This window comes from Halichoerus grypus, chromosome 12, assembly GCF_964656455.1.
Source record: "Halichoerus grypus chromosome 12, mHalGry1.hap1.1, whole genome shotgun sequence".
Taxonomy (NCBI): domain Eukaryota; kingdom Metazoa; phylum Chordata; class Mammalia; order Carnivora; family Phocidae; genus Halichoerus; species Halichoerus grypus.
This window is the reverse complement of record NC_135723.1, coordinates 49,758,619-49,785,753: the sequence shown is the minus strand read 5'-3', so window position 1 is coordinate 49,785,753 and position 27,135 is coordinate 49,758,619. Positions and strand designations below refer to the sequence as shown.

General features: G+C 39.6%; 1 protein-coding gene across 1 annotated transcript in view; it reads right to left on the bottom strand.

Annotated features, from left to right (window-relative positions):
• TSPAN13 (tetraspanin 13) overlaps positions 1-22,236 on the bottom strand; it is a 31,902-nt gene extending 9,666 nt beyond the window's left edge. Inside the window, exon 1 of the mRNA XM_078059337.1 lies at positions 21,989-22,236. Within this exon, the coding sequence (XP_077915463.1) occupies positions 21,989-22,051 (63 nt within the window). The 5' untranslated portion in view covers positions 22,052-22,236. The remainder of the gene's footprint in view (positions 1-21,988) is intronic.
• Between the last annotated feature and the right edge of the window lie 4,899 nt (positions 22,237-27,135).

The window sequence follows — 27,135 nt, the reverse complement described above, 5'->3', positions numbered from 1 at the left end:
ATGGTTCTATTGTTCCCCTCGTCACACTCTCAGTCTGTTGCCAAGCCTGTCTCTCGGAGGAGATTCAGAGGAGATTTGGGAGCCAGGAAAGCCCCATCTTCTCATCTGTCTGTATCCCCAAAACCTATCATAGAACCTGTGCCTTGAAAACAATCAAAAATTTCTCAAAAGAATTGTAGAAAAAAATTGCTTTAGATGTCATCATGTATCCTTTCAGAATTCAGAGACAGAGAGGTCACTAAAACTCTTAGGACAAAAACAATATAAGACTTTAACTATTTTGAGTAAAGTGGTATTCTGAGCAAGACGAAATTACTTTATACTCCATTTATTTATATACTTATAAAATAAAACCAAGAGGTAGAATGCATGCCTCAAAATCAGTCATTACCTGAAAAACACAAAGTTACAATTATTTCTTTAAAATAGCAAATAAAGAACATGCCATGTAAATATGATGTAGAACTGAGAGAAGATAAAGCTGACACAGGCATGTGGGAGGGATGGGGGTTGGGGTAGCGGGGCAGGAAGGAGGCTTATCTTCAACTGAGAGTCAGCCATTTCCTGGAGCAAGGTGACAGTATAATACGCAGTTGAGAGGAATCAAAATACATAAAATATACTTCCTAGCACCATTTCATGACCCAATAAACTTTGTTTCTAAACATAAAGTAAATCACCATTCACTCAAAAGGATTTTTACTCAAATATTTAGTTTTTTATATATGTAATCAGTTTAGTAATGCAAATTTTAAATATCTTGGTATCTAAAACCTCTTACATGTGTACAGATATAAGTAAAACTGCTAAATATTGACAAAGAACACACATTTGTATTTTTTAAAAGATTTTATTTATTTGAGAGAGAGCACGACTGAGCACGGCAGTGGGGAGGGGCAGAGGGAGAGGGAGAAGCACGCGCCGCAGAGCAGGGAGCCTGACGCCGGACTCGATCCCAGGACGCAGGGATCACGACCTGAGCCGAAAGCAGACGCTTAACCGACTGAGCCACCCAGGTGCCCCACCTATTTTATTTTTATCCATTTATTACAAAGCAGATCTTGAGAAGAAAGAAACTGCCTATAGCATGATAGAACCAAGTTACGGAGTTACATTGACTTACTGTTCCCCACAGCAGTTAGTACACACACAAAGCTTTTGTTTTCAGAGGGAGAAGGACAGGGAAGAAATTCTCAGAATCTTTGCCACCCAGAAATTGCTTGGTCCCCCTCATTTTCTCAAGTGCTCCTTATCAGCAGGTCCATTTGCTTCTGTCTTGTTTTTATCTGCTCACTCACTATTGTCTCATGTCTTCCAGCTATCTTGGATTGAGAAAAAGTCCTCTGCTCCGTCACCAGCGAGCTTACTTTGGACTCTGTGGCATCCAAATATAGCATGTTTCCTTCCATGAGGGGTGAAAGAAGAAGGTGAGAGGATGCAGGGACAGGCCTTCGCCTCGGCTCTGCTCAGCATCCTCACTGCGTCGTGGGACCAAACGCTGAAGGTGCTCTGCGTTTGCAACACATCAGAGTAACTCACGCTATCAGTCAGGGTTCTCCAGAGAAAGAGAGCTAACAGGATATATATTTAGAAAGAGAGATTTATTTTAAGGAATTGGCTCATGCAATTATGGGGCCAGCATGTCCAAAATTTGGAGGAGGACAGCAGCTTGATAATTCAGGCAGGTTTTCTCTGACACAGTCTTGAGGCAAAATTCTTTCTTCCTTAAGAAACCTCAGTCTTGGGGCGCCTGGGTGGCTCAGTGGGTTAAGCATCTGCCTTCAGTTCAGGTCATGATCCCAGGGTCCTGGGATGGAGTCCTGCATCGGGCATTGGGTTCCCTGCTCAGCGGGGAGTCTGCTTCTCTCTCTCCCTCTGCCCCTCCCCCCTCCCCCCTACTCCTGCGCTTGCTTGCGCGCGCACCTGTGCACTCTCTCTCAAATAAATAAAATCTTTTTTGAAAAAAGAAACCTCAGTCTTTGTTCTCAAGGTTTTCAACGGATTGGATGAGGCATACCACAATGGGAGTAATCTGCTTTACTTAAAGTCAATTGAGTGTAAATGTTAAGTCTAAAAAATGCCTTCAAATCAATAGCTACACTAGCATTCAACCAAGCATTTGGGCACATGGTCTGGCCAAATTGACAGATAAAATTAACCAGGACACTTGCCAACTTCAGTTCCTGGGTTTGATGCCTATTTCCTAATTCAATTAAATTTGGGAGCAGGATTGTCACTCTCTATTTCTTTATCTGAGTCTTGGAGCCAAAAAGATCAGAAGCATGAATAATATGATAGTTACAATTCTTCTAACCCTATAGTTTCAAAGAATCCTTTTGGGAATCCTACCAAATCCTTACTATATTAACAAAATTCTTTTTTTTTTTTTTTTTTAAAGATTTTATTTATTTATTTGAGAGAGAGAGAATGAGAGACAGAGAGCATGAGAGGGAGGAGGGTCAGAGGGAGAAGCAGACTCCCTGCTGAGCAGGGAGCCCGATGCGGGACTCGATCCCGGGACTCCAGGATCATGACCTGAGCCGAAAGCAGTCGCTTAACCAACTGAGCCACCCAGGCGCCCTATTAACAAAATTCTTACATGTCAAATAGCCAACAACAAATGACTACTGCCCACTATACACTAAAAGCCAGAGACAAGATATCCCTACTAGAACAAAGGCCGGCAAACTTTCTCTGCATAAGGCCAGATATTTATCATCTGGCCTTGCGGATCGCACGGTCTCTGGCACAACTATTAGACTCTTCCACTGTAACACAAAAGCAGCAGTGGACGAATGAGCAGAGCTGTGTTCCAATAACACTTCATTTACAGATACTGAAATTTATATTCATGTAATTTTCATGTGCACCAAAAGATTATTCTTTCTATGATTTTTTTAATCACTTATAAAGCCAGGCCATACAATAATAGGCACTGGAATTGATGTGACCCATGAGCCATAGTTTGCTGACCCTTGCTCTAGAAGTCAGGGTAGCAGAGACTAAAAAGTTAAAATGGGACAAATAATTGCTTTACCAGATATTTTTACAAGATGGGTCAGAGGACAGAACAATAACCCAAAAAATCCAGATAAACAGAATAGGCCAAAGACTGCAAAGAAATAGTAAAGGAGCAGGTAATGGGCTGAAAAAAATGTCCATACTGTGAATCTTACCTTAAACAACAAAAGAAAAGGATATAAATATTCTATTATTTATAATAAATATATAATAAAATATTTATAAAGTATTTTATAAATATTATTTTATATGGCAAAAGATATGACTGAATTAAAAATCTTAAAAGGAGGAGCTTATCCTGGGTTATCAGGTAGACCTTAAATGTCATCACAAGTATCCTCATAAGAGGGAGGCAGAAGGAGACACTCAGAGAGGAGATGACCACGTAATGACAGAGGCAGAGGGTGGTGTGGCTCCAAGTCAAGGAATGCCCTCAGTCACCCGAACACAGAAGAGGCAAGGAACAGATTCTCCCCCGGGGGTCTCAGAGAGAGTGCAACCCTGATGATACCTTCATTTTGGACTTCTGGTCTCCTAAACTGGGGGAATAAATTTCTAGTGTATTTAAGCCACCATGTCTGTGGTAATTCGTCCAAGAAACCCTAGGAAACTAATACAAAACAATTCACACAATGGGCACTGGACAAGTCAGGAACCTCTAACTATTACAGAAAGCTGCCTGATATTTTACCACTAATGGAATCCTACCGTGCGGCTGGAGTGAAGTATTCAGGTATCCTTGTCAGCAACCTCCTAGAAGACCAAATCCTTTATTTATAGCAGCAACATCTCAGTAAAATGTGATAACTATCTTTTTGCTCTCTCAGTTACCAACTTACAGGGTCATTAATAATGAGAATCTTTTCCCTTTTGAAAAATAACATCTACAACTAAAAGAGAGGAATACTATATCACAGCAAAAAGAACTTCCAGGTCTCAGACCAGGCATTATGCTATTATTGAAAACATTATCTAGAACATTCACAAGTAACTCTGCTCTGATTTTTTTGTTCTAAGTAGGGGAAAAAAGAGGCTACTCCCGTCAATAGACCTCTCTGTCAAAAGTATTTTTCACCAAGTTCACTCTGCTGTGTCTCTCACATAGGTGTCAGTCTATCCCTATCGCTAATACAGAGTGCACCTCCTTTAAAAACACTGAAGAGAGTTTATCAGTTTCCTCTTGTCACTTTAACAAATTACCACCAGTTTAGTGGCTTAAAACAACACAAATTTATTCTGCTGCAATTCTGGAGGTCAGAAGTCCAACATGGGCCTTACTAAGCTAAATCACAATGTCAATAAGGCTGCATTCCTTCTGGAAGCTCTGGGGGCAAATCCCTTTCTCAGCCTTTTCCACCTTCTAGAAGACGCTTGCATTCCATTGCCTGTAACCACTTCCTCCATCTTCAAAGCCAGTGTGGCATATTCAGATCTCTTAGTCTACAACCTGTTTCCCTAAGCATATCTCTTTCTTTTGAGTATAGCCCTCCTGCATCCCCCTCATAAGGACCTTTGTGATTACATAGGGTTTTCCCAGATAATCCAGAATAATCGTCCCATCTCAAAATGCTTAATTTAATCACATTGCCAAGTTCCTTTTGCTACACATTAACGATCCATATCCAAAGATTAGGACGTGCACCTTTGGGGACAGAGGGATATTATTCAGCTACCTTAGAGGGTTCTGGGGTCACTGGCAACTTGGCTACTATAGAATCTTTCCTGCTCCGAATACTTTAAAATATTATAAAAGATTGTAATATTTTATTTAAATATATACCTGAGCACCAAGAAACAATGGGAAGGTCCTACAGGCCAGAAAAGAAGGGAAAATGCAAAGTCAAAAGTGTAAGCATACAACTGGTGGGGGTGGGGCAGGAGTTCTGGATGGGAAGGGTAGGAAGGAGTTCCTAGATCAGAGCAGTCCCTAAGGAGGAGGGACTTGGGTTTCAAACCAGGCAGGACTGGGAAGGAGAACTAAGACCATTGACAAGCATTTCTAGAAAGCTGTATTTTCAATGTAAGGCATTATAGAAAAACTACACCACCACACCCAGGCAGATAGCAAAGATTTTTGAGTCCCTTCAAAAACCTTTTTGCAAGAAAGAGAAACTCTAAGCCTAGAGTCTAAATGTCTGGAGTCTAAATGTCACTACCCAGGCATGCAGGAAGCTGATTCTGATAAATCAGCCAAGCAATTCAGATAAAAGCTGATCACTGGCAGTGATGGGATTTAGGGAAGGAAAACTCACAGAAGCAAATCCAAAATGATTCAGGAGGGACATCTGCTAATCCTAGCCCTCACACTATTCCCAAAGAAAAAAGTAAAAACTTTGCTGTCAATCAAAAATCATAAAACACATAAGGAAAAAAAAAAAAATCTACCACTAGAGAGATAAGACAGACACAGCAAAGAAGAATTAGAGCCCCCAAGAAGTTGAGGTAATAGAACTAACCAAATGAGACTAAAATTATTATGTTTAAACTGACTAAAAAGATAAAAGAATAAAAACAATATGGACAAAACAAAACCATATTTAAAAATAGAGACTTGAAAAAGAGCAACAGAGCAAAGCCAAAGAAAGTAGAAAGAAGAGAAACATATTATAGGAAGGATAAATAAAGCTTCCTTTAAAAAGGAAAGAATGACAGGCCTTCAGCAAAATTATTTTTTAAGAAAAAGAATAAGGCTAAATTCCCCCAAAATGTCCTTAACTGATTAAGAATAGCTATCAAAAACCCAAAGCAAAAATCATATTCAATGATAAAACCTGAGAAACATTTCCTTCAAAATTCAGGAATAAGACCAGGGTGCTATCACCTCTTCTATTCAGCATTGTAGTGGAGATCTGAGACAACTGAGTTAAGAGTGAACACTGAACAAAAATGCAGAGGAAACACAGTTGTCATTATTCATATTAATAGGAGTATCCACATGAGAAATAAAACAAGAGACTGCAAATATTTTAAAACTGGTAGGATTGAGAAAAGTTGCTATAAATAGGAACAATATACAAATGTCAACAGCATTCTGATGCACCCCCCCAGAAGTTTTTAATGTATTTCTTTAGGATGCGATTTGTAATAGGCCCCACAAATATCAGGTACATATAAGTAAACCTAAGAAAAGTATTATAAGACCTTCATGGAGAAAATTGTGAAATTAATTGAAGAACATAAGAAAACTGCATTAAATGAAGAGATATAACATGTCCAGGGGTGGGAACACTATACATCAATTCACCTCCAATTTAGCCTACAAATTCAACATATCTCCAGTTAAAGTCTCAATAAGTTTTCTTAGGGTGGAACTTGATACAATGACTCATTAATTTCCACGGAAGAATAAGTGTCCCCTGTCGCCAAAGGTCTAGAACATTTTTAAGATTAAACAGAAAGGCCGTGTCTGCTTCACTCTTTCTCGGCCAAGCTGCACTCTCACCAGCACCATGCCTAAGAAATGCTCTTAGCAGCCAATCAACCTTTGTCAGCGCCTTCAAATGACCGTTCCAGACTCTCTCTTTGCTGCTGCTTTCACCATGCTCTGCAAAACCTGGGCCTGACTCCACATCTTTCAGACAGATTTTACTTTTTTTTTATTAGTAAAATTAAACATACAAATAAAACTAAAAAATTTAATAAGTTAAAAATCCAAACAAATATCACAACTTGTTGTAATGGCTCCATAATTAAAACCAAGTAGTTGACACACATCTAAATAAACCAAAAGTGTAGTAGGCTTGGAGGAAGATGGAATTCCAAATCAGTAAGGAGAGAGGCAGCTATAATTAACAGCCCTGTGACAATACCTTCGCATTCTGAAAAAGAGTAGTAGTAGTCCCTACCTCACAGCATAGATTTAAACCCTAAATATAAAAGCAAAACTTAAACTTTTAGGAAAAAAATAGAGAAAGATGTTTTGACTTTGTAGTTACAGAAAAACTTCTTTAGGGCGCCTGGGTGGCTCAGTTGGTTAAGCAACTGCCTTCGGCTCAGGTCATGATCCTGGAGTCCCGGGATCGAGTCCCACATCGGGCTCCCTGCTCAGCGGGGGGTCTGCTTCTCCCTCTGACCCTTCCTCTCTCATGCTCCCTGTCTCCCATTCTCTCTCTCAGATAAATAAATAAAATCTTTAAAAAAAAAAAAAACTTCTTTAACAAAACCCCCCAAAATCAAGGACCATACCAACGTAGTGTTTACTGTGTGCAGGGAAGTACTCTAAAAGTGCTTTACACTCACTAGCTAGTTTCATCTTTACAATAACCCTTAGAGGTAGGTAGTACTACTGCCTCCATTTTCCAGATGTGGAAAAAGTCAGGCACAGAGATGTTAAGTAACTTGCCCAAGATTACACAGCAAGGAAGGGATAGAACTGGGATATGAACCCAGGCTGTATGGCTGCAGATTCAGTGTTCTTACCTATCACACTATACACCACATTAAAATTTAAAAATTCTACACAATAAAAATCATCAGACAAATGTAGGATAAACCTAGAACTAGAAGATATTTCCAGCACATATATATCAAAGAATACCTACTAATCAATTTAAAAGGACAAAAAGCACACAGTAAAGCAGCCAAAGGTAATAAGAAGCGATCTGCCAAAGAAGAATACAAAAGGCAATCAACGCCTGAAAGATGTTAAATCTCGTTATATATCAGGAAAACAAAAATCACCACAATGGGATAGCATGTCACATGCACCAGATCGGCAAAAATTAAGCCTGATGATACCCAAGGATGTGGAGAATCTAGAACCCATTCAAGTCAACGTGTCAATTTTTGCAGCCACTTCACAGAACAATCTGGAAGCACCTAGGGAAATTAAAAATATGTACCCCTTACTAAACCAGCAATTCTGCTTCGAGATTAATACCCAAAAGAAACACCCACGTCCCCAACTAGACATCATACGTCAGGAGTTTGCTGCAGCCTTGTCACAATAAAAAATTGAAAACCACCTCAGAAACCATGACTGTTGCATTTGTAAACCCTGATGTGCTCACAGAGCAGAATACAAATGAGTTTGATCTATTTCTATCAAATCAATAAATTTCAAACATAAAAGAAATGAAGCAAATTATATAAATACTGATAAGACATACCACTTAATAAATTTTCAAGCACACAAAAAGTCACCTTATTTATGTTTTTTAAGAGAGAGAGGGGGGGAAAAAAAGAGAGAGAGAGAATCTCAAGCAGGCTCCACGCCCAGCACAGAACCTGACACAGGGCTCCAGCTCATGAATCTGAGACCATGACTGGAGCCGGAATCAAGAGTCGGACGCTTAACTGACTCAGCCACCCAGATGCCCCACAAAAAGTCACCTTATAGTCTTTGTGGTATAGGTCAAATTGTCATAAGTATATAAACGTGCACGGAAATGACAGATGTTGATTTTAGGATAGTGACGACTTTTGAGAGGGGAAAATGGGAACAGGGACGGAGTGCGCCTTTCGCTGTCTAACACCGAACTTCTAAAAAACAGGGAGATGTGGCAAAAACACTGGCATCTGGGGAATCAGCCTGTTGGGTTCCCAAGATATTGGGTTCCCACAGTATTTTCTCTGCACATGAAATATTTCCCAATTAAAACCAGCCTTGAAAATTTAACAGCCCCTTTCTTACCATGGCACCAAGTCTAAATTCTCCTGCTTTGCTTTCCTCTGTCAGTTGGTCCAACTTTCCTCATCTAGCCTTTGTTTCTACTATTCTCCCAAAAAAAAGCCACAGAAATCAAGATATTCTCATTCATCTCTCAAATATTTCACATTAATTTTCATCTGCACATCTTCAAGGACTGTCCACATTCTCTCCTATGATGGGCTCCCAGTTAGGAGAAAGAAAGGCTTTCAAATGAAGGTGGTATATACTTGAAGACAGTACCAATGATCTGTTGTATCTCCACTTGTTTACAACAGAAAGCCAAGTTCTGGATCGATCACACTTGGATGGTCTCATGTGTGAAAAAGACACCACCCTGTCTCTCCTTCTTGCACCCAACTCCCAAGCACAGGCATGTTGGCACACCCACAAATACACATTCTCATTTGTAAGGTGGGAGAGAACATTGAATTAACTGTCCAATCCCAAACAAATTCAGCAATTATAACTACAACAGTAAAACTGTCCAAACATAAATTTATTTGGGCTAGTCAATTTTCTGATAAACCCCCAAAATACATTAGGGTTTTTTTAATAAAATAATTGAAAACAACATAAATGTTACATTCTCTGTGGCTAATGTTGCTAACACATTGCAGCACGAAGCCCTCAAGCATTCATAATTAATTTTTAAAATTAGAAATAGCACCCAAAGTTTTATGATAGGCCTTTAATTAAATTTGCCTATCAGAGTTTCTTTAACTTTTACTGTAAAGAAGCCCTTTAAAGATAGTAATGAAACTATTTATTTCTGAGTAGTGGTAATTATATGTTCTGGTTGGTTTGTAATTTTGAAGAGAATGGGGCTATACGAAGTCTTCCAAACTAGTGATCTAAAAATTATTGATTCCAATAAAATTAATTCTAACTGTATAATTAAAAAGCCTAAGTTTGTCACTAGAACTTGGTAGACAAAGGAACTGCAAGAATCCTTTGTTCAATAATAACAACAGTTTCCTATGAGACCAATTGTAATAGAAAGTAAATTTAGACCTATGACAAATAGTTTCCTTCCTTTGGGAGATGAAATACTGATGAAAACAGATTACGGATCTATTAACTCGTTGATAGCAATGTTTTTATGAGCAGGAAGCACCAACCTTTCCTGTTTTCTCTTTAAAACAAAGAGAAGTAGAGCTTCTAAAAAGAGAGATTAGAAGAGCTGTAATGGAAAAGACACACCAAAGCAGGATTAGTAAAGTATCTACAACTGGCATGACTTGCCCAACCAAGCCCTGAAAGGAGGTGTTGGTCGCAGAAGCAAACAGTTCACGCGGGGATGGGTTGTGAGGAAGGTGCTAGTGGAAGGGGCACGGCAATGCTCAAGCAGGGCTCACGGGTCAGCAGAAATTCACGGAACACCAAGGCACAACGCTACCCGGCCAGTCATCTATTCCCTTCCATTTTACAGGTGATAAATCAGAGTAGCAAAATTACACGCCAATGACACAGAGGCAGAACTGTGGCAAACTTTCTACTTGGTGCGTTTTTTTTCTCCCTGTGGAACCGTATTATAGCTTGTGGCATTATATTTAAGTAATTTTTAACACTGAGATATAATACTAACGACAATGTTACCATGCATAAGACACAGTTCTTGCTTTGTAGCCAGATCCTTGGTTTGCACAGCATCTCTTTAACTTACTCTCTAGGAGACCTGGCTACATAACCATGTATCAAAAGAATCGTTAAGTCTTCTACTCATATGACTTTTCCATTTGTTAACTACCAAATTCATTTTGTGCTTTTTATTTTCCTTTCACCCAATCCAGAAATGTTGTCACATACACCTATATTCACACAAAAGTGCACAGTGCACTGCCCGGAGTAGGGAGCAAGAATGAAAAGTGTTTATCTTCAGCAGTACTCTAGCACATAAAATTGTTCAAAACTAATAAGCATGCATGTATTTGTCCATTTGTGGATACATGCAATGCCATTACAGAACAAAGAAAAAAATACGTTGTGCATAATGATCTTTATAATTTAGCTTAAGTGTTTTGTTTTGTTTTTTAAAGATTTATTTATTTGACAGAAAGAGACAAAGCGAGAGAGGGAACACAAGCAGGGGGAGCAGAAGAGGGAAAAGCAGGCTTCCTGCTGAGCAGAGAGCCCGATGCAGGGCTCGATCCCAGGACCCTGGGATCATGACCCTAGCCGAAGGCAGACGCTTAACGACTGAGCCACCCAGGCGCCACCCAGGTGTTTGTTAAAATATTAAACCACTACGCTAAGCTTTTAAAATGATGAAGTTGCTAGAATATTCTAGAATGAGGAATAGAAGAACCAAATTACTACCCAGAAGAGGAATGACCTCTGTAATAGACGTATGTTGCCTTTACAATCCAGCACATTCATCTCTTGTAAACCGCTTAATCATGGTGTTTCACAAGCCCCATCTGACCACTACTAGCAACAGAGACACACAACATAGGCCTATCAATCAATCATGGTTGCTCATCCTCCTATCCACAGTGATTGGTCCATGGGATGGGTCCATAAACCAATGGCGTCAATCAGTTGTTCCATTCCATAATGAAAGGATATTGAAAGAAAAATAAATGGGTTCCTCTGGCATACCAAGCTATAAGAACAATTAAAATTGATTCTGCCAGTGGTCATTTTGGCACATGGCAAGTTCTATTTTCAAAAAGAATCTAAGCAGTGTCAAGCTGAGCTGAGAAGTAGATAAAAGAAGCAAGAGAGCTCTGACCTTTTCTGAGCCCCTTGATCCAGCCATACTTGACAATCCAACTATTTGGATGTCCCAATTCTATGTATGCTTTCAAGAGTTTGTGCTCTCTCAAAAACATATTCTTCTAAGCTCATCTATAACCCATAAAGAATTCTGGTTAATACAAGTTTAATCTTCCAAGTGTTTATCATAAATTTTTTAATACCTTCCAACTCGCAGAGACTTTGTCTACCTTCACAATTGAAACCACTTTTCCTACCTAGACTAACTCTAAGTCCTTCACCTTGAATGTAGGCTTTTAAAAATATGAGCACTTCCTTTTAGCTGAAAAGACCTCCTGGAAACTTTAAGGACAAAACAAGAAGGTAAATCAGTGATCCAGAGAAATGCCCTACACAATCTTCTGTCTGCAAACACCATCTCTAGACTTACCAAATTTAACTCCAGCCTAAACTCTACCACAGAGCAGGTCAGTGGTTGCTTGCAGGTTGGGAGCAGGGGTTGTGGAGCAGGAGGGAGGGATTACAAGGGAGGATAAGCAAACTGTAGGAGGCAATAGATATGTTCAAGGTCTTGAATGTGGCCATGGGGCTCAGAGGTTTACATATATATCAAAACTTACTAAATTTCTACTGTAAACATGTGCAGCTTATGGTATGTAAATAATACCTCAATAAGACTGTTTCAACAAAAGACACACCTTTCCAAGGAAAAGCATTTTACAGTATCCTCCTTCTTCGGGAATGGAACAAATCATAATGCCTAGAGTTGCCAATGAGATTTGGTGGAAAGGAAGAAAGTTACACGCCAAGAATGGTAGATCAGGAAAACAATGATGACTGGGACCTTGATAAGATCCTTGAATCATGCCTCTGCTCTGGACTACCTATTTCTGAACATTTACCTACATGAAAATAATAAAGCTTACTATTTAAAGCAGGGGTAGCTGGGTTTCTATTACCTAGAGCTGGATTCTATTCCCAATATGGTGGTCTTTGGTCTTTTTCCAAAGCCAGTAAGATCTGGTCATCCCCAGGCTAGTGATCTGTTGCTTCTAATCTGAGAATAAAGTCTAAATCCCAGGCTAACAAATCCAAGGATACGAAGAGCCTGGATTACTGCAGGAGGTAATTCATTAGCCACTATTCCCCACCTCCAGCCATACTTCAAATTCTTCCAACGAGCCTTCTATACTTTAAGTGCCATATAAGCAAAGCACACGTTATTCTGATACTGCTAGCACCCGGCTAAGTGCCTGGCACAGAAGAGGTACTCAAAATACACTGCTGAATCAAAGAGCTCATGAAATTGCTCATGAGGCTTTAAGGACAGGTAAATGCTTCTTCCCTAACCAATATAATATTTGGGGGAAAGAAATTCAGCCTAATGTCCCAGATTATTCTTTCTCTATATAACCTATAAAAACCATTTTCATTCTTTCATCAAATATCCACATTTCAAAACAAGATACAAAGAGAAACTTGAATTATTCCTTTTTTTAAGATTTTATTTATTTATTTGACAGAGTGAGAGAGCACAAGCAGGGGGAACAGCAGAGGGAGAGGGAGAAGTAGGCTCCCCACCAAGCAAGGAGCCCGATGTGGGGCTCGATCCCAGGACCCTGGGATCATGACCTGAGCAGAAGGCAGAAGCCTAACCATCTGAGCTACCCAGGTGCCCCAACTTGAACTATTCTTAAAATATTTCTCATTACTTCTCTCTCTCTCTCTCTATATATATATTTATTTTTAAATAAAATATAAAATAAAATAAAAATATATATATATTTAGCATCTGAATTCTACCAGGGTAAATGATTTGCTTTGAGGATGAAAGAGGAATATAGAACATTTGACAAAACTGGATTCGATTTTGTATTAAATTATTCAAAAATATTTTGTCAGCACTAAAATAAGAGAGAGAAGTTATACTAGTGGAGGATAAGAAATTTAAAACAGGAGTAAGACTCAGAGGGACTGTACCACCAAAATGTACCCCAGCATCCACAGACACATGAAGAAAGCTAAGGCCCCAGACCATCTTCCCTGTATCTGCTTCAATATCATCATGAGCAATTACACTTGAACACTAAACTCTCCCTCTGAACTTCTGCCCAGTGTGGAAAACTGAAGAACAACTCAGCAATGATCAAGCATGTGTTTCTATGATGCCAAACATCTGGATAGAAATTTGAAAATTCTATAAATAATCTAGATATTGCTAAATATCCAGACATTTAGTGTTGAAGCCACGACCTCAGTTCCTTGTTTCATTTTCATTCTTCAAATGACACAAAGAAGCCTCACATGCCATTGTCACATATTTTCCTTCCTTATGTTCTCCATGGTGCCAAGCAGATTTTCTACTTACCAGGCACAAAACACATATACATGTTACATAATATCTGCTAAGAAGAAGTTATATAAAAGAATTCAAAAGTAAGGGATCCTGACTTGTCATGTTCCAAGAATAACAGTTCGAGGTGGCACTCACAGCTGCCAACCAAGTGCCAACCGCCCCCTACTCCTGCCTGCTGTGGGGCAGTTCTGGGAGACAAGAAGTGGGGTTACGGGTGCAACAGCCCTGCACTGATTCTGTCATTCAATTAACTAAATGTCAACCATATGCCAGGGCTGTGTTGGGCAGTCAGAAGAGGAAAAGTGATGAGGACCCTGTCCATACTGTTGAGGGGCACAGAGTTTGTCCTATGAAAAGCAGAAGGATAAATGCTCTTTCCAACGACCTCATTGATCAATTCCAGAACCAAGTCTTAGTCCCCATCTTACTTAGCAGCATTTGAGACAGATGTTCAATTCTGCCTCCTTAAAATGACTTGCACTTGGCTTCTAGGACACCAACCTCCACCAGGTTTTCCTCTGACCTTCTCAGGCTCCTTTCCTGGTTCCCATTTGTCTTCTGAAGCTCTTATTGTAAAAGGGCCCTTGGTTCACTCCACAGAGTGAAGTGCACTTCTCTATCTATTCTCACTAACTTGTGGATCTCATCCAGCATCAACCCTAAATCCCATTCTCTATGTTGATGGCTCCCAGGATTTAAACTTCCAGCTACTACTCTCCCCTGAACTCCATTGTTGTCAGCCTAACTGCTATGTGACATCTACATTTGGGTATCTGATTGGCATCACATCTAATATCGAACCCCTTTTCTTCCTCCCAAAGCCTTTTCCACCCACAGTCTCTCCATTCCTAAGATCCATCCTGCCAGTTGGTTAGGCCATACAACATGAGTAATCCATGGCTCCTCTTTTTTTCTCATGTCCTGTTCCAATCCATCAGAAAATTATGCTGGCTCCACTTTCAAAATACACCCCAAATTGGACTATTTCCCTTACACTGATATCACACTGGTCCAAGCTCTCCACATCTCTTGCCTAAATTACTGCGGTAGCCTTACATATGATTTCACTGCTTCCACTGTGGCTGTCTATAATCCATTCTCAATTCAGTAGCCAGACAATCTTTTAAATGAAAAATCAGGCCCAAGGCCACCAATGGCTACCCCTTTCACTCTGTATAAAAGCTCTCATCCTTCCAGTGGTCTCAAGGCCCTTCATCATCTGCATCTCACACTTTCTCTGACTCACATCCTACACCACTCCACCCCCTGCTCACTCTGTCCCAGTCATAATGGACTCATCTCTGTCCTTTGCATAAAAGGCATACTCTCCTTCCTCTATCTTTTCAAAGTTCCATCTATCTGAAACACTTTTCCCAGATATTTGTCTTTCATTGCCTTCAAATCTTTGTCCAGTGTTGTCTTCCCAAGCAGGGCAATCCTGGCCATATATTAAATATGTACTTATCCTCCCCTATCCACCTGTGGCCTCACCACTCTTCATTCTTCTTGCTCCATTTTTCTCCACAGCACTTTCTTACCTTTTCATATGATGTATAATTTACTTACTTATTTGCTTACCATCTACTTCATCCCATAAACGTAAAACCCATGAAAGCAGCACATTTTGGTTTGTTTTGTTTACTGCTCTTGATGTTCAATTAATATTTATTATTGGAATGAATAAAAGAAAACATTATCTGGGTTCATCTTATATAAGACTAAAAATAATGTATTAGACTAATAAGGTAAAAAACCCTAGCCAACTATGATTTAGAGTACAATTTTATAGGAAGTAGATTTGTCCATGGGAAACGTTATAGGAAAACCTGGGAAGTGTATGAAAGGTTGGCCAACAACAGAGGATAAAAGAGTATTTCAAGAAACATATTAGATTCTACCAGGGATATATAAAAGTAATGCCTACTTACTATTTTTTAACCCAATGCTAACTTTAATGTTTTAAAATATTTGGCTGCCTTCTAGATTTAACTTTGAATAAATTATCTTTTTTTTTTTAAAGATTTTATTTATTTGTTTAGAGAGAGAGTGAGCATGAGGGCAGGGGGAGAAGCAGAGGGAGAGGAGAGAGAGAATCTCAAGCAGACTCCATACTGAGCACAGAGCCCAACACAGCGCCTGATCTCACGACCCTGAGATTACGACCTGAACCGAAATAAAAAGTCAGATGCTCAGGGCGCCTGGGTGGCTCAGGAATTAAGCGTCTGCCTTTGGCTCAGGTCATGATCCCAGGGTCCTGGGATCGAGCCCCACATCGGGCTCCCTGCTCAGCAGGAAGCCTGCTTCTCCCACTCCCCTTGCTTGTGTTCCCTCTCTCGCTGTGTCTCTCTCTGTCAAATAAATAAATAAAATCTTAAAAAAAAAAAAAAAGCCAGATGCTCAACTGACTGAGCCACCCAGGCACCCCTAGTATTTAATCATTTTTTATGATTCAATATTATAATCATTTTATCATGTTTATGAAGTTTTCATTAGGTATGTTTTGCCCCTGGTGAAAAGGGAATAACCAATTCTGTAAATTTAACTCAAGGAGTATTTAGAGAGTATAGCTTCTGGTTTTTGTGGGGGTTTTTTTTTGTTTTGTTTTGTTTTAAAGAAAATGCTACACACTGAAGGATCTAACAAAGAGAAAGCTATGATCTCTGCCAACAACAACAACAACAAAATGGTTAATGGTCTAGCTGGCGTAAAGAGCAAACACAAAGCTATCTATGATATGGAGAGTCAGGATGGTCAACAGCAAAGACAAAGTAAAACAAAATCTTACAATACCGACTCTCAGCCCTCACTGGAATTTAGAACTAGGTAGGAAAAAAGTAATCACATGTCTTCCCTTTCTCCCCAGATCTGACTGAATTAGTCTGGAGTGGAACTCAAATGGTAAGATTCCCGCGTAAAAATGTAAGGAAGCAATGCCTTCTGACTTAAGAAATAAGAGGCTTTATTTGAGTAACTTTACTAAGACAGAGCAAATATTCTAGGTTGAGGGCAGAGGATCAGCAAAAACAGAAGGGCAACAAAGGGCATTTTGTGTGGGGAATTCTCTGTGGCTAAAAGATGTCAAGGGCTGCAGATGGGATGGGCAGATGGTGAAAGATCTTGAAGAGCATGCTAAAGAATTTGGGTTGATTCTCTAAGAGTTTTCATCTATTATCACAAATGGGTTTGGATCACTCGTTTTACAGTGGTAAAATAATGTGGAGTATAAATTCAGATGAAATGTGACATGAACAAAGAGGATCTAAACCTAACCTGCCTTTACCAGTCCTTCAAATGTATTTGAAGTGATAATGGCCCATTTTAAAACCACTTAAAACTGTATGTAAATCAAGCCACTGAAATATTCAAATCTCACACTTTGAATATGGGCTGAAATACAATTTTTCCCAAAATGAATTGTTTCTTTCTTTGTAATACCTCTTACATCGCTAAACTTTATGAAAAGTCAATAACCTCACTTCAAGTGAGAAATGGCATAAATAGCACATTTTTGTTACCGTCTTTAAATCAAAAGTTGGGAAATTTTACAAACAAACTTGGAAAAACGGCAGACTATAAATATCAGCACAACAGCATCACATGAAAATCTCAGGTTCTATAAACAGTGAATCATTTTTAAATCAAAATGCAAGAAAATAACCAGGAACCACTTAGATATTTTAAATTCATTCAGTAGTTTGAACGAGAACACAGAGAGAAAGAACATAAACCTAACCACACATGAAAATATTAAACAAGAATAATTTGAAAACTGATGATCGGAATTTTGAAAAATGACATCAGTGCAATCATTTGGAAGTAACAGCAATGAGGAGATCTTTCTTTGGCTGGAGTACTAGTGTTTCTCATTTATTTTGGAGTTAAGACTGAACAAAATTATACTTTTCCAGCACTCTAATAACCAGAATGGGACTCAAAAAAATGTACAGGTAAATCATTCCATATTTTTACTTACTGTACCTCAGTCATTTTTTTCTTACAATAAAAGATTAATATTACGACTTTAAGGGTATGAACTCCTGCCTCCATAGGGCCTGCTTGAGTCAACACCAGCTAGCGTTAAGGGCTAGAAATCCCAATAGCTTTAAAATCTTCATTATCACAAGCAGGTTTGTAATTCAGAAATTTAAAATAAACTTTTTCCTCTTGAAGCTGTAACAACTTAATTTTTTTCTTTCTGTAGTGCATCCAAAGCATTTATCCACATTTTTCCATTTTATCCTAAAAACTCATGAGGGAAGAATGAAATATATCATCACCAGTTTATAAATGGAAAAACTGAAGCTTGAATAAAGTAAGCTGTTTGCCCAAGGTTAAATTCCAAGCAAGTTGTAGAGTTGATATTCAAACTTAAGTTTTCTTCCTGAACCCAATTCTTTCTCTCCCTATAGACTGCAGAGATAATTTTTTTTACCTTTACATATGGTATGTTTTATCTGTTTTAAGACAATCCAGTTTCAGAGATATTAAAATGTAAATTATTATAAATCAGGGTCTGGAAATGGATGTAAATCAGTATAATTTTTGATGCTGTATGGGGATTTTTCCCAAAGCAAGCAAAGGTATAGGAAAAAAAACTGCAAAAAAAAATCAATAAAACAAACTTGGAAAGAATTCAGGAGAATGAATATGGAAAAAGAAACAAACTTCTGAAATGACCCTTCTCATTTTAAGAGCACAGTTATTTATGTTCTTTACATTCTCAATTAAAACTATTCATATAAAGGAATATGTATTATATATGTAATACTTAATACATATATTAAAAATCAGCAGGGCAACTCCTAAAAGTCTCTTCTTCTCTGCTTAGGAAGCACAAGGACATAAATTATACATCTTCTAAATGTTAACATATTTTAGAATAACCTTTATTTCATATTCTTAAAATTCCCCAGAAATCATACATACAATTTTAAAAAGTTTTTTGTGACTATTTGTCAAAACATTTTCAATCAAAAGTATTCTAAAAAAAACTATTAAACATAAAATAGACCGTTTCCCCAAAGTAATTTTCATTTGCATTTATATCCTAAGGAGTATGAAAAAGATACACGCTATTTCTACATTTTCCCCAATTTCATTGTACCTTCTTCACTCCCCCAACTTCTCTAACCCACAAAGATGTCTCCTCGTCCTAAATTTTAAGGCACCTAAAGTCAGTCATTCCCTTATATAACATTTAATTTTCCCATTCCATGAATCCCAACTAGATCCTGTTTTCCCAGAGTAGGCAGGTATTTGCCTTTGTATGTGTTTATTACTTCCCACAGTTCTCAGCAGAGTATACACATTAGGCAAATGTTTATTGACTAAATAAAGCTCCTGAGGTCATATGGAGAAAAGACAGTAAATTAAAAAAAAAAAAAAGAGGCTTCATAAAGCCATATTGATTTTAAAGCCCAGTTTGGTTCACTGATGTCTTCCCAAACTGAGAACAGTGCCTGTCATAAATAAATATTTATTGAGTAAAGAAACGTTCAGTTTCTTGAAATATACTGAAGTTCTGAAGCCAGTCTCTTTCTTACAACACCATGAAGGTACAAGGAAGAGAATTCTGCTTCTCCTCTTCCTACCATATCTATAAATAGTCTATATTCACTACACTAACTTATTCAGTACTAGGGATTCTATTGATTAAAATGACCAAACCATAAATAACAAGAATCAACTGCACCTTTGGCTAATGCCAGAAGTCCATGACAAGTTTGGGGGATGTTCCTTCCATGCTATTTTAGTGACAGGCTTTCTGGCCCGATCATGAATTCTGCTCTCATCTGAGGCTCATCCACAGGCCACCTGAGCATGTCGACAGTCTGGCTCGTAGGAGTCCTGCCGGCCGTGGCCTTACCTGCTACTCCCATATGCAATCCTGACTTTACTAACACTTTTAGAAATGACCTCAGACTCAATCCTGCAACTCTGTGCATATTTTAGAGGTAGTTACCCTGGTGGGATTGGAACCTATAAAAGGTCCACCTATTTGTACCTTAGAAAGAAATGTCTCCCAAGTCTTCAACTTCAACCCTGCCCCCAACTACTTCACATTTCTCATCTTAAATTGTTGAGGGAGAGACGAGGGAAGATACAGAATCTAAGTAAGAGTAGTGGGTCATTTTCATCATCTATTTAAGACAGTCCAACTTTTACCTTTCATTCACCTCCAATTTAAACTGCTGACCTTATTTAAGCTTGTTCACAATATATAAGAAGTAGACATTAATTCATCTTAAGAAATATCCTTTTTATCTAAAATGTCTAGGATTTAAAAGGATGCTAACCATTTTATAACCTTGTGAATTTCTAATTAATTAAGGTTTACTGCATAGCTATTAAAATCAATAGAATACACTTTGAAGGTCAATAAGTTGGATTAGCTATAAAAGTCTTAAAATGTTCCTTTAGAATCACCTTTCTCCTCGCTTTCCTGATACATAGTAAATACAACTATAAGTGACATATCTTGAAAACAACTAGACTTAAAAATAACTTGCCTTTTAATATATATTGCACATTAATCTATATAAATTAACTGTATTATATCTATATTGCACATTAATTTATATAGACCTCTCAGTCAAGTAAGCATGCAAAGTAGACCTTCTACTGTAAGCAGACATTATAAGGCTAAATGTCGGGTGAACAGATGACTAAATCATGGGGGGGGGGGGCAAAAGTCAGGACACAAAATGGTGAATTTGAAGTTCTAAGTAGGCCATTCATGCTAATAAAAGAAAATACCTGGAGAATTGGTCAGCATTTAATAAACAATCAATATGATCAACATGCTTCAGATAAGACAAAGGTAGATTTTGCTCGGAAACTTGACACAGCTCTCCGATTACAAGGAGCTGAATCACCAGGTGTTTTACAATTCCCCTCCCCCCATGTCTACTATCAGTGACCAAGTTGATTAGATTCCTACTAACTAGCCAGAAAAGCATACTTTATTCCACTGTCTCGCCTTCAAAGCTTTGCAAGCATGTTCAAATACAAAGGAACAGTAATGGTAAAACGATCCAGCCTCGCTCTCCTGTTGGTGACCACAAGGCATCCTCTCCATTCCAAGGATGTAACCTAAGCTTGCACAGATGGCCTAGCTCTCTGCTAATGCAGGGGAGGGGGGTTTGCTTTCAGGGTGGGTGCTGCAAACCGCCAGGTGTATTTATAGAAGGGAGCAAGACGAGGATGGAGGGATGATGACAGAAGTTTCTTCCACCTGGGAGAGAAGCCTGGGGAAAGATCTGGATCCCACAGTCTAGGTCCTATTCCTCACTCACCAACTACCAGCTATGTAAACTTATTAAAAACCCTTTTTGGTTTGTTATCTTACGTATAAAATGTAGACAATGGCCCTTGCCTCGGATGGCTGTCAGAACGAGAAACGAAATCCTGGGTTGTGGTAGGCAATTGATAAACCTCAGCCTGCTCCCCCATTCTCCTGTTCGCCCAGAATTGCGCCTCAAAAATCATAGAGATAGACTGCACCTTAAAACCAAAAGGCCCACGCTTCTTAGCAAAGAAATGACTTGGGTGGAGGCTTGCTTATTTACTGGAAGATTTCGCTTAAAATGGAGTTAGGATATTAATAAGACGGGAGACCACATGGAAAAAGCATCCAGTATGAGCAAACTGACAAGAAAAAAAAAGAAAAGAAAAGAGAACCCTTTATGTAAGCACGAAACAAACTTCGGAAGCTGCGGATATCCTGTGAACCTACTCGGTGACCTCAATTCAAATCACAAGAGCACGTAGAGCTAACCAAGATGCACACTATCCATATGCTGCCTTGTCAGTTTCAGACCACGCTATTTTTGCAAAACTGTCCTCAAACCTGAGGCGGCTCTCCCGCCTCCAAACCCGCCCCAGATGGGTTTGGAAGCCAGGAGGGAGTATCAGAAGGGATAGCGATGGGAAAGTGGGAAGGTCTGGTCAAATGACTGAAAAACAAGGCGGTGGGTGAGGGGGCGGGGTAGAGCAATGTGGCAGAGACGCGGCCAGTGAGCCAGAAAGACGACGGCTTCACAATGAGGGAAAGGAAGAGACTGCGACAAGCGCCGGCTCCTGGTCTCGGGCGGGCACTGATGGGGAGGCCAGGGGCGCGCAGAGCGTGGGAAGACGGGAAGGGGGTGCGGAATGAAGTCAGAGTCGCTGGTCAGGCAGGAAAACCGAGGAGCAACGGAGCAGGTGCAAAGCCCCCGGGAGGGGAGGCACGGGCTCAGGGTACTCACTGTGTAGAGCAGGTTCAGCGCACACAGGCAGTTCTTGGAACACGCGAAGCCCCCGCAAACCATCTTGGCGCCTGTGGTGCCCGCAACCGCAGGTAACCGTGGCTCGGGCGGAGCCTCCGGGACAGCCTCTTTGTCCTTGCCTGTGGGGCCTGGCCGAGGCCGGGGTGGGGGGCCCTGGGCTGGGGCTGCAGTGCGCTGCGCGCCCGCCGCGGCTCGAACCCGCTCTGGAACCTGCGGCCGCCGCAGCTGGAGCCGGAGCCCGAGCCCCGCCCAGCCCCCCCGCCTCGCCCCGCGCGCTGATTGGCCGCCGGCAGGGAACAAAGGTGGAAATATGCAAATAAATGCGCTCCGCCAGCAGGCAGCCGGGAGGGGCGGGGCGGCCCGGGGGCGAGGGGGAGGGGGCGGAGGCCGTAGGGAACCTAGCTCGAGGGCAGAGCGTGTGACAGTGGCCTCGCGGTCGTTTCCTGAGGAGCAGGTGAGGAGAAGAGGGCGGGGCTCGCCGGAGATCCACGCTGGCAGGGAGAAATATGACAGCACCTCTCGGTTCTTGACCCTGGTGAATGACGTGGCACCATTTTGAATGAGATTTTAAAATTAAGCACCTGGCCTTGTTTGAATGAAGGAATAAGCGGAGAAATAAATTAATGAATGTGAAAGATTTAAAAGGGAGAATGAAGTGGGGGAAAATGAAAGGAAGAAAATAAGTGAAAGAATAAAAGGAGAGAATGAAATCTCTGCTACTCTTAGAAAATAGGTCAAGTACATGGCCTATAAATGTGACTCCTGTCAGGTCAAATTTATTCTACGGGGATTTGCAAAATACTAATAACTATGAATATGTGCATGCAAATCAAGAGAGATAATTTTTGTCTTTCAATCTTGAATTTTAATAAGCTTCTCTTTTTTCACCAGTAGGGATTATGAAAATCTTTTAAATGATACAGTCTTCACCTCAGTCAGTCCATTAACACTATTGTCTACTGTGGAAATACATCTTGTATCCTCAGATTCCCCAACCATAAATTGAGTTATTATGTTAAGCACTTTTTGCACAGTGCCTGGCACAATGTAAGTGCTCAATACATATCAGCTAGTATTAGTAAATCTAACAGTTTTTTAATACCTGCTATGTTCCAGGCAGTAAACTAAGCCAATAAAGGCTTGGTTGTTTCCTAGTACCTTCTACCAAAAAAAGGTTCCTTTTATATGAAGAAATGTTCAGATACTTATGTGAAGCCTAAAGGTTCATGTTGAGTAAATTATGTGATAGCAAATGCTAAATATGTGTTAAACAGAACACTGCAGCTGATCAAAATAGTGTTCGTTTAATTTTCTGCTCCCTCTTCTAACCTCTCCTTACCTCTCCAAACCCCACCACACCAAGAAGGCTCCATTGATTCTTTAGCTTTTGTATTCCACATTAACCTTTTGTACACACCCAGAGGTATTCCAAAAATCAATCTGGAAAATGACCTTCCAACCCAACCAATACATTGCTGCTCAGCTTTCCATTTTAAAAAGCCAGAGACTTATTAAAGAGGTACTAGCAGGGAGATCTAGTTTTCCTCTTCTCATTCCTGGATGCTGCCAACATTGCTACCACTCCATTGCTCCCCCAACCATGGCAACTCTTCTTTGACTTCTTCACAATACCCTCACCTATCTCCGTGTGGGTTGAATCTCTTTCTTTATCTCAGAGAAATGCCACCAATATATTGGTGAGGGGTCCAGCAGGAAGGATATAGCTCATTGAAATAACATAATTAAAAAGAGTTTAGTAAAGAGATTATTTTTAAAAGTGTGGACAAGTTTAAAGGAAGTCAACAAAGGATAGTAGAGCAGCTCAGATCTAGCAAGAACAGGTAGTTGCGATTTCCCTTAAGTCTGAACAGCAATTTAGGGAACAGTTACAAAAGTCTAGCAAGAGCTGTAGCTGTAGAAGCATAGTCTGAGAAGAGTTATGGGCTTTAATAGAGAAAACCGAGGAACTACTACATATTAGAAAAAAAAAATGAACATAATGAATTTCTCTTTAGGATTTATAAAAGACCATTTAGTCCCATCCTAACAAGAATGAGCCAGAAACACTACAAATTCAGTTAAAAAAAAAAAAAACTATCAGAGAACTGAAGACCCAAAGACACCTAAAAGAACTAAAATCCAGGGAGAAATAAGACATTCTTAGGAAGAAGAGTTCACAGTTGCTTTTATCTTGTGTGCATTGGTTGCAGAAAGCAGAATGCATGGAATGAGAGACAAAGAGAAACTAGTTGATCATTTAACCATCTTTTAATGCCCATATGGGAACGAGTATGACAGTTCCAGGAGGCCCCAGCCACAGAATGAGTCAACAACTACTTGCCAGCTTTAACCCATGAACCTTCACTTAGTACAAGGGTTACATGTTTCAAAGTCTATGGTCAGGGGCGCCTGGCTAGCTCAGTCTGTTAAGCAGCTGCATTCAGCTCAGGTCATGGTCCCTGGGTCCTGGGATCAAGCCCCATGTCCGGCTCCCTGCTCAGCAGGAAGCCTGCTTCTCCCTCTCCCTGCTGCTCCCCCTGCTTGTGCTTGCTCTCTATCAAATAAATAAATAAAATCTTAAAACAAAAAAAAACAAAAACAAAGTCTGTGGTCAGAGAAGAGTGTTCTTTCCCCAACTATCTCAAGATTCACAGATCTTTCCCAAATACCAAAAAAGAAAAATAGTGGTTAACAGCTGGGGTCAGGACAGGAAAGATGAGAAAGACCCCTACAGAGAAATCCAGGTCTTTAATCCAAGGCATTGACTGCTGAAGACTAAGAAAAATCCCTCTATGGTATACTGTAACAGCCCTCCAAATCTGAGACAGAACAGCAGGATAAGGAGAAATCTCACAAGGACATGAATGAACATGACTAGAGAACCAAGACCACTCCCCAGCAAACAAAATGTTAACAACTATGTTGTAAAGCACAGAGACCTTCCAAGGCTCAGAAAGCTGGTGACTGGGCATAAGGTACAAGAGCTCTCTACACAGACCTCCCTCTTGTAGAAGAAAAGTCTTGATCATGCCTTCAAAAATATTTGAAGCCAATGCTGATTGAATTTAATTAAAATTGTAACAAATTCTGACCCAGCTCAACTATAGTTTAGACTGAGTTAGGCACCCAGAGTAGCAACCTGATAGAATAAGGCATGTACCATTTTCTGGGAGTAAATATTCCTTAATTCATTCTCAATAGTTCTTTTATATATACCATCTGACACATAATCAAAAATTATGAAAGATGTGGATAATCAAAAAATTGGGGCTTATGGTCAAAAGAAGAAATGGTCAATAGAATCAGACCCAGAGATGATCCTGATATTAGAATTACCAGACAGGTCCTGAAAACTCAGTGTGACAAATTTGTTAAAGTATTCAGTGAAAAACATGCAGGAACATATGGGGAATTTCAGCAGAAATCAAGATTGTTGGAAAAAAATTAAATGAAATGAGAAATACACTCAGAAAATTTTTTAAATGTGATTTAAGCAAACTGGATAAAACGGAAGAAAAAAATCACTTGAAAGCAGGTCAAAAGAAATTACTCAAACTAAAACACAAAAGATAAAAAGTTAAAAAAAAAAAGCACCCGGGCCTCTGTTATCTGTGGGACAAAATCGAGTAATGTGTGTGCAGAAGGAGAAGACAAAGAAAATGTGACAGAAGACATATATAAAGAGAATAATGGTTAGGAATCTTCTAAACTTAGTAACAGATATCAACCCACAGATCTAAGAATGGTCATTTCCACCATTCCCTACTGATCCAAGGAACATGAGCCTGCCCAGATTCAACGTGAGGGGAACACAGACTCCACCTATGATGGGAGGGTTGCAAGGTCACATTACAGAGGAGCTCATATATGGGAAACACTGCAGTGTGTCTTTGAAAAATAAAATATGCCACAAGTAATGTCCTTTTTCCATATTATGTCTCCAAACTGCCACTTTATTGACAAATTGTCCCCCCCTCTTTTTTTTAGAGAGAGAGCAAGAGCAAGTGTTGGGGGAAGGGCAGAGAGAGAATCAAGCAGGCACCATGTTCAGCATGGAGCCCAACATGGGGTCAATTTCAAGACCCTGAGATCATGACCTGAGCCAAAACCAAGAGTCAGATGCTTAACGGACTGAGCCACCCTACAAATTACCTTTGTTTATGTGAGAAAAAGAACAGGACATTGGACTGTAACTCTCAGAGTTTCAATGGAGACTAAGACAAGAGACTATATTTTATTAAGTGGAAGAGGAAGTTTTATGTTTATACGATAAATTTATCTTTCGCCATAAAATCAATAGAATGGATAACTGAAATTTATTTTCTTTAAAAATTGGGTCTCCTAAGCAAACTGTTTTTAAGAATTTTTAAATGGGAGTAACAAAGATAAACTAAATTTAATCAGTTTTACATGTAATGTCTTGGTCCTTAAATAAATCTTTAATATGAAATGATTTTTTAACAATTCAGAAGATTGGTACACTCCTTTCTCCTTCTCCTAGTCCTTTGTTTTAATTAATTTTTTTTTTTTTTTTTTGAGCCAGGGAAACAACATTCTTATGCATTAGTCCAATTCCTCTGAGAAGCAGACACCAGGACTGGAAGAGATGTGCAAGAAATTTATTGGAAGACACATCTGTGAGCTTTCCTAGGAGTTACAGGAAGTTGTGAGCACTAAAAGAACATAATGGAGATCTGACCTCTGCGAAGTAGAGAAGGAAGAAAAGAAGAGAGAGGAAGGAGAGAGGGAGGCAGAAGGGAAGAAGAAAGACGAAGGAGGAGGGAGAGAGAAAGATGTTAGACTTCAGGGAAGTTTTAAGATTTGGCAAGGCCAGAAGAGTGTCATTGAGCCAGGTCAGATGTCCAAAAAATCTAGCACATTCCCCTGGAATGTAGCTGCCTCAGTATCCCTACCACACTCAGTTATTGGCTGGAAACATCAGCATAAATGCAATGATGGATATCAAAGTATAACACTGAGACTAGCTTCAATTATGCTGTCCACAATAGATCTGAGATGTGCATTTTCTTGAAAAATAATTCTAACTACATTTTCCCCTTATGCCCTAAAAATATTTCTGTAGTCACATTTCAAACCATCTTTCAATTTTTCAGTCCTCATCATTT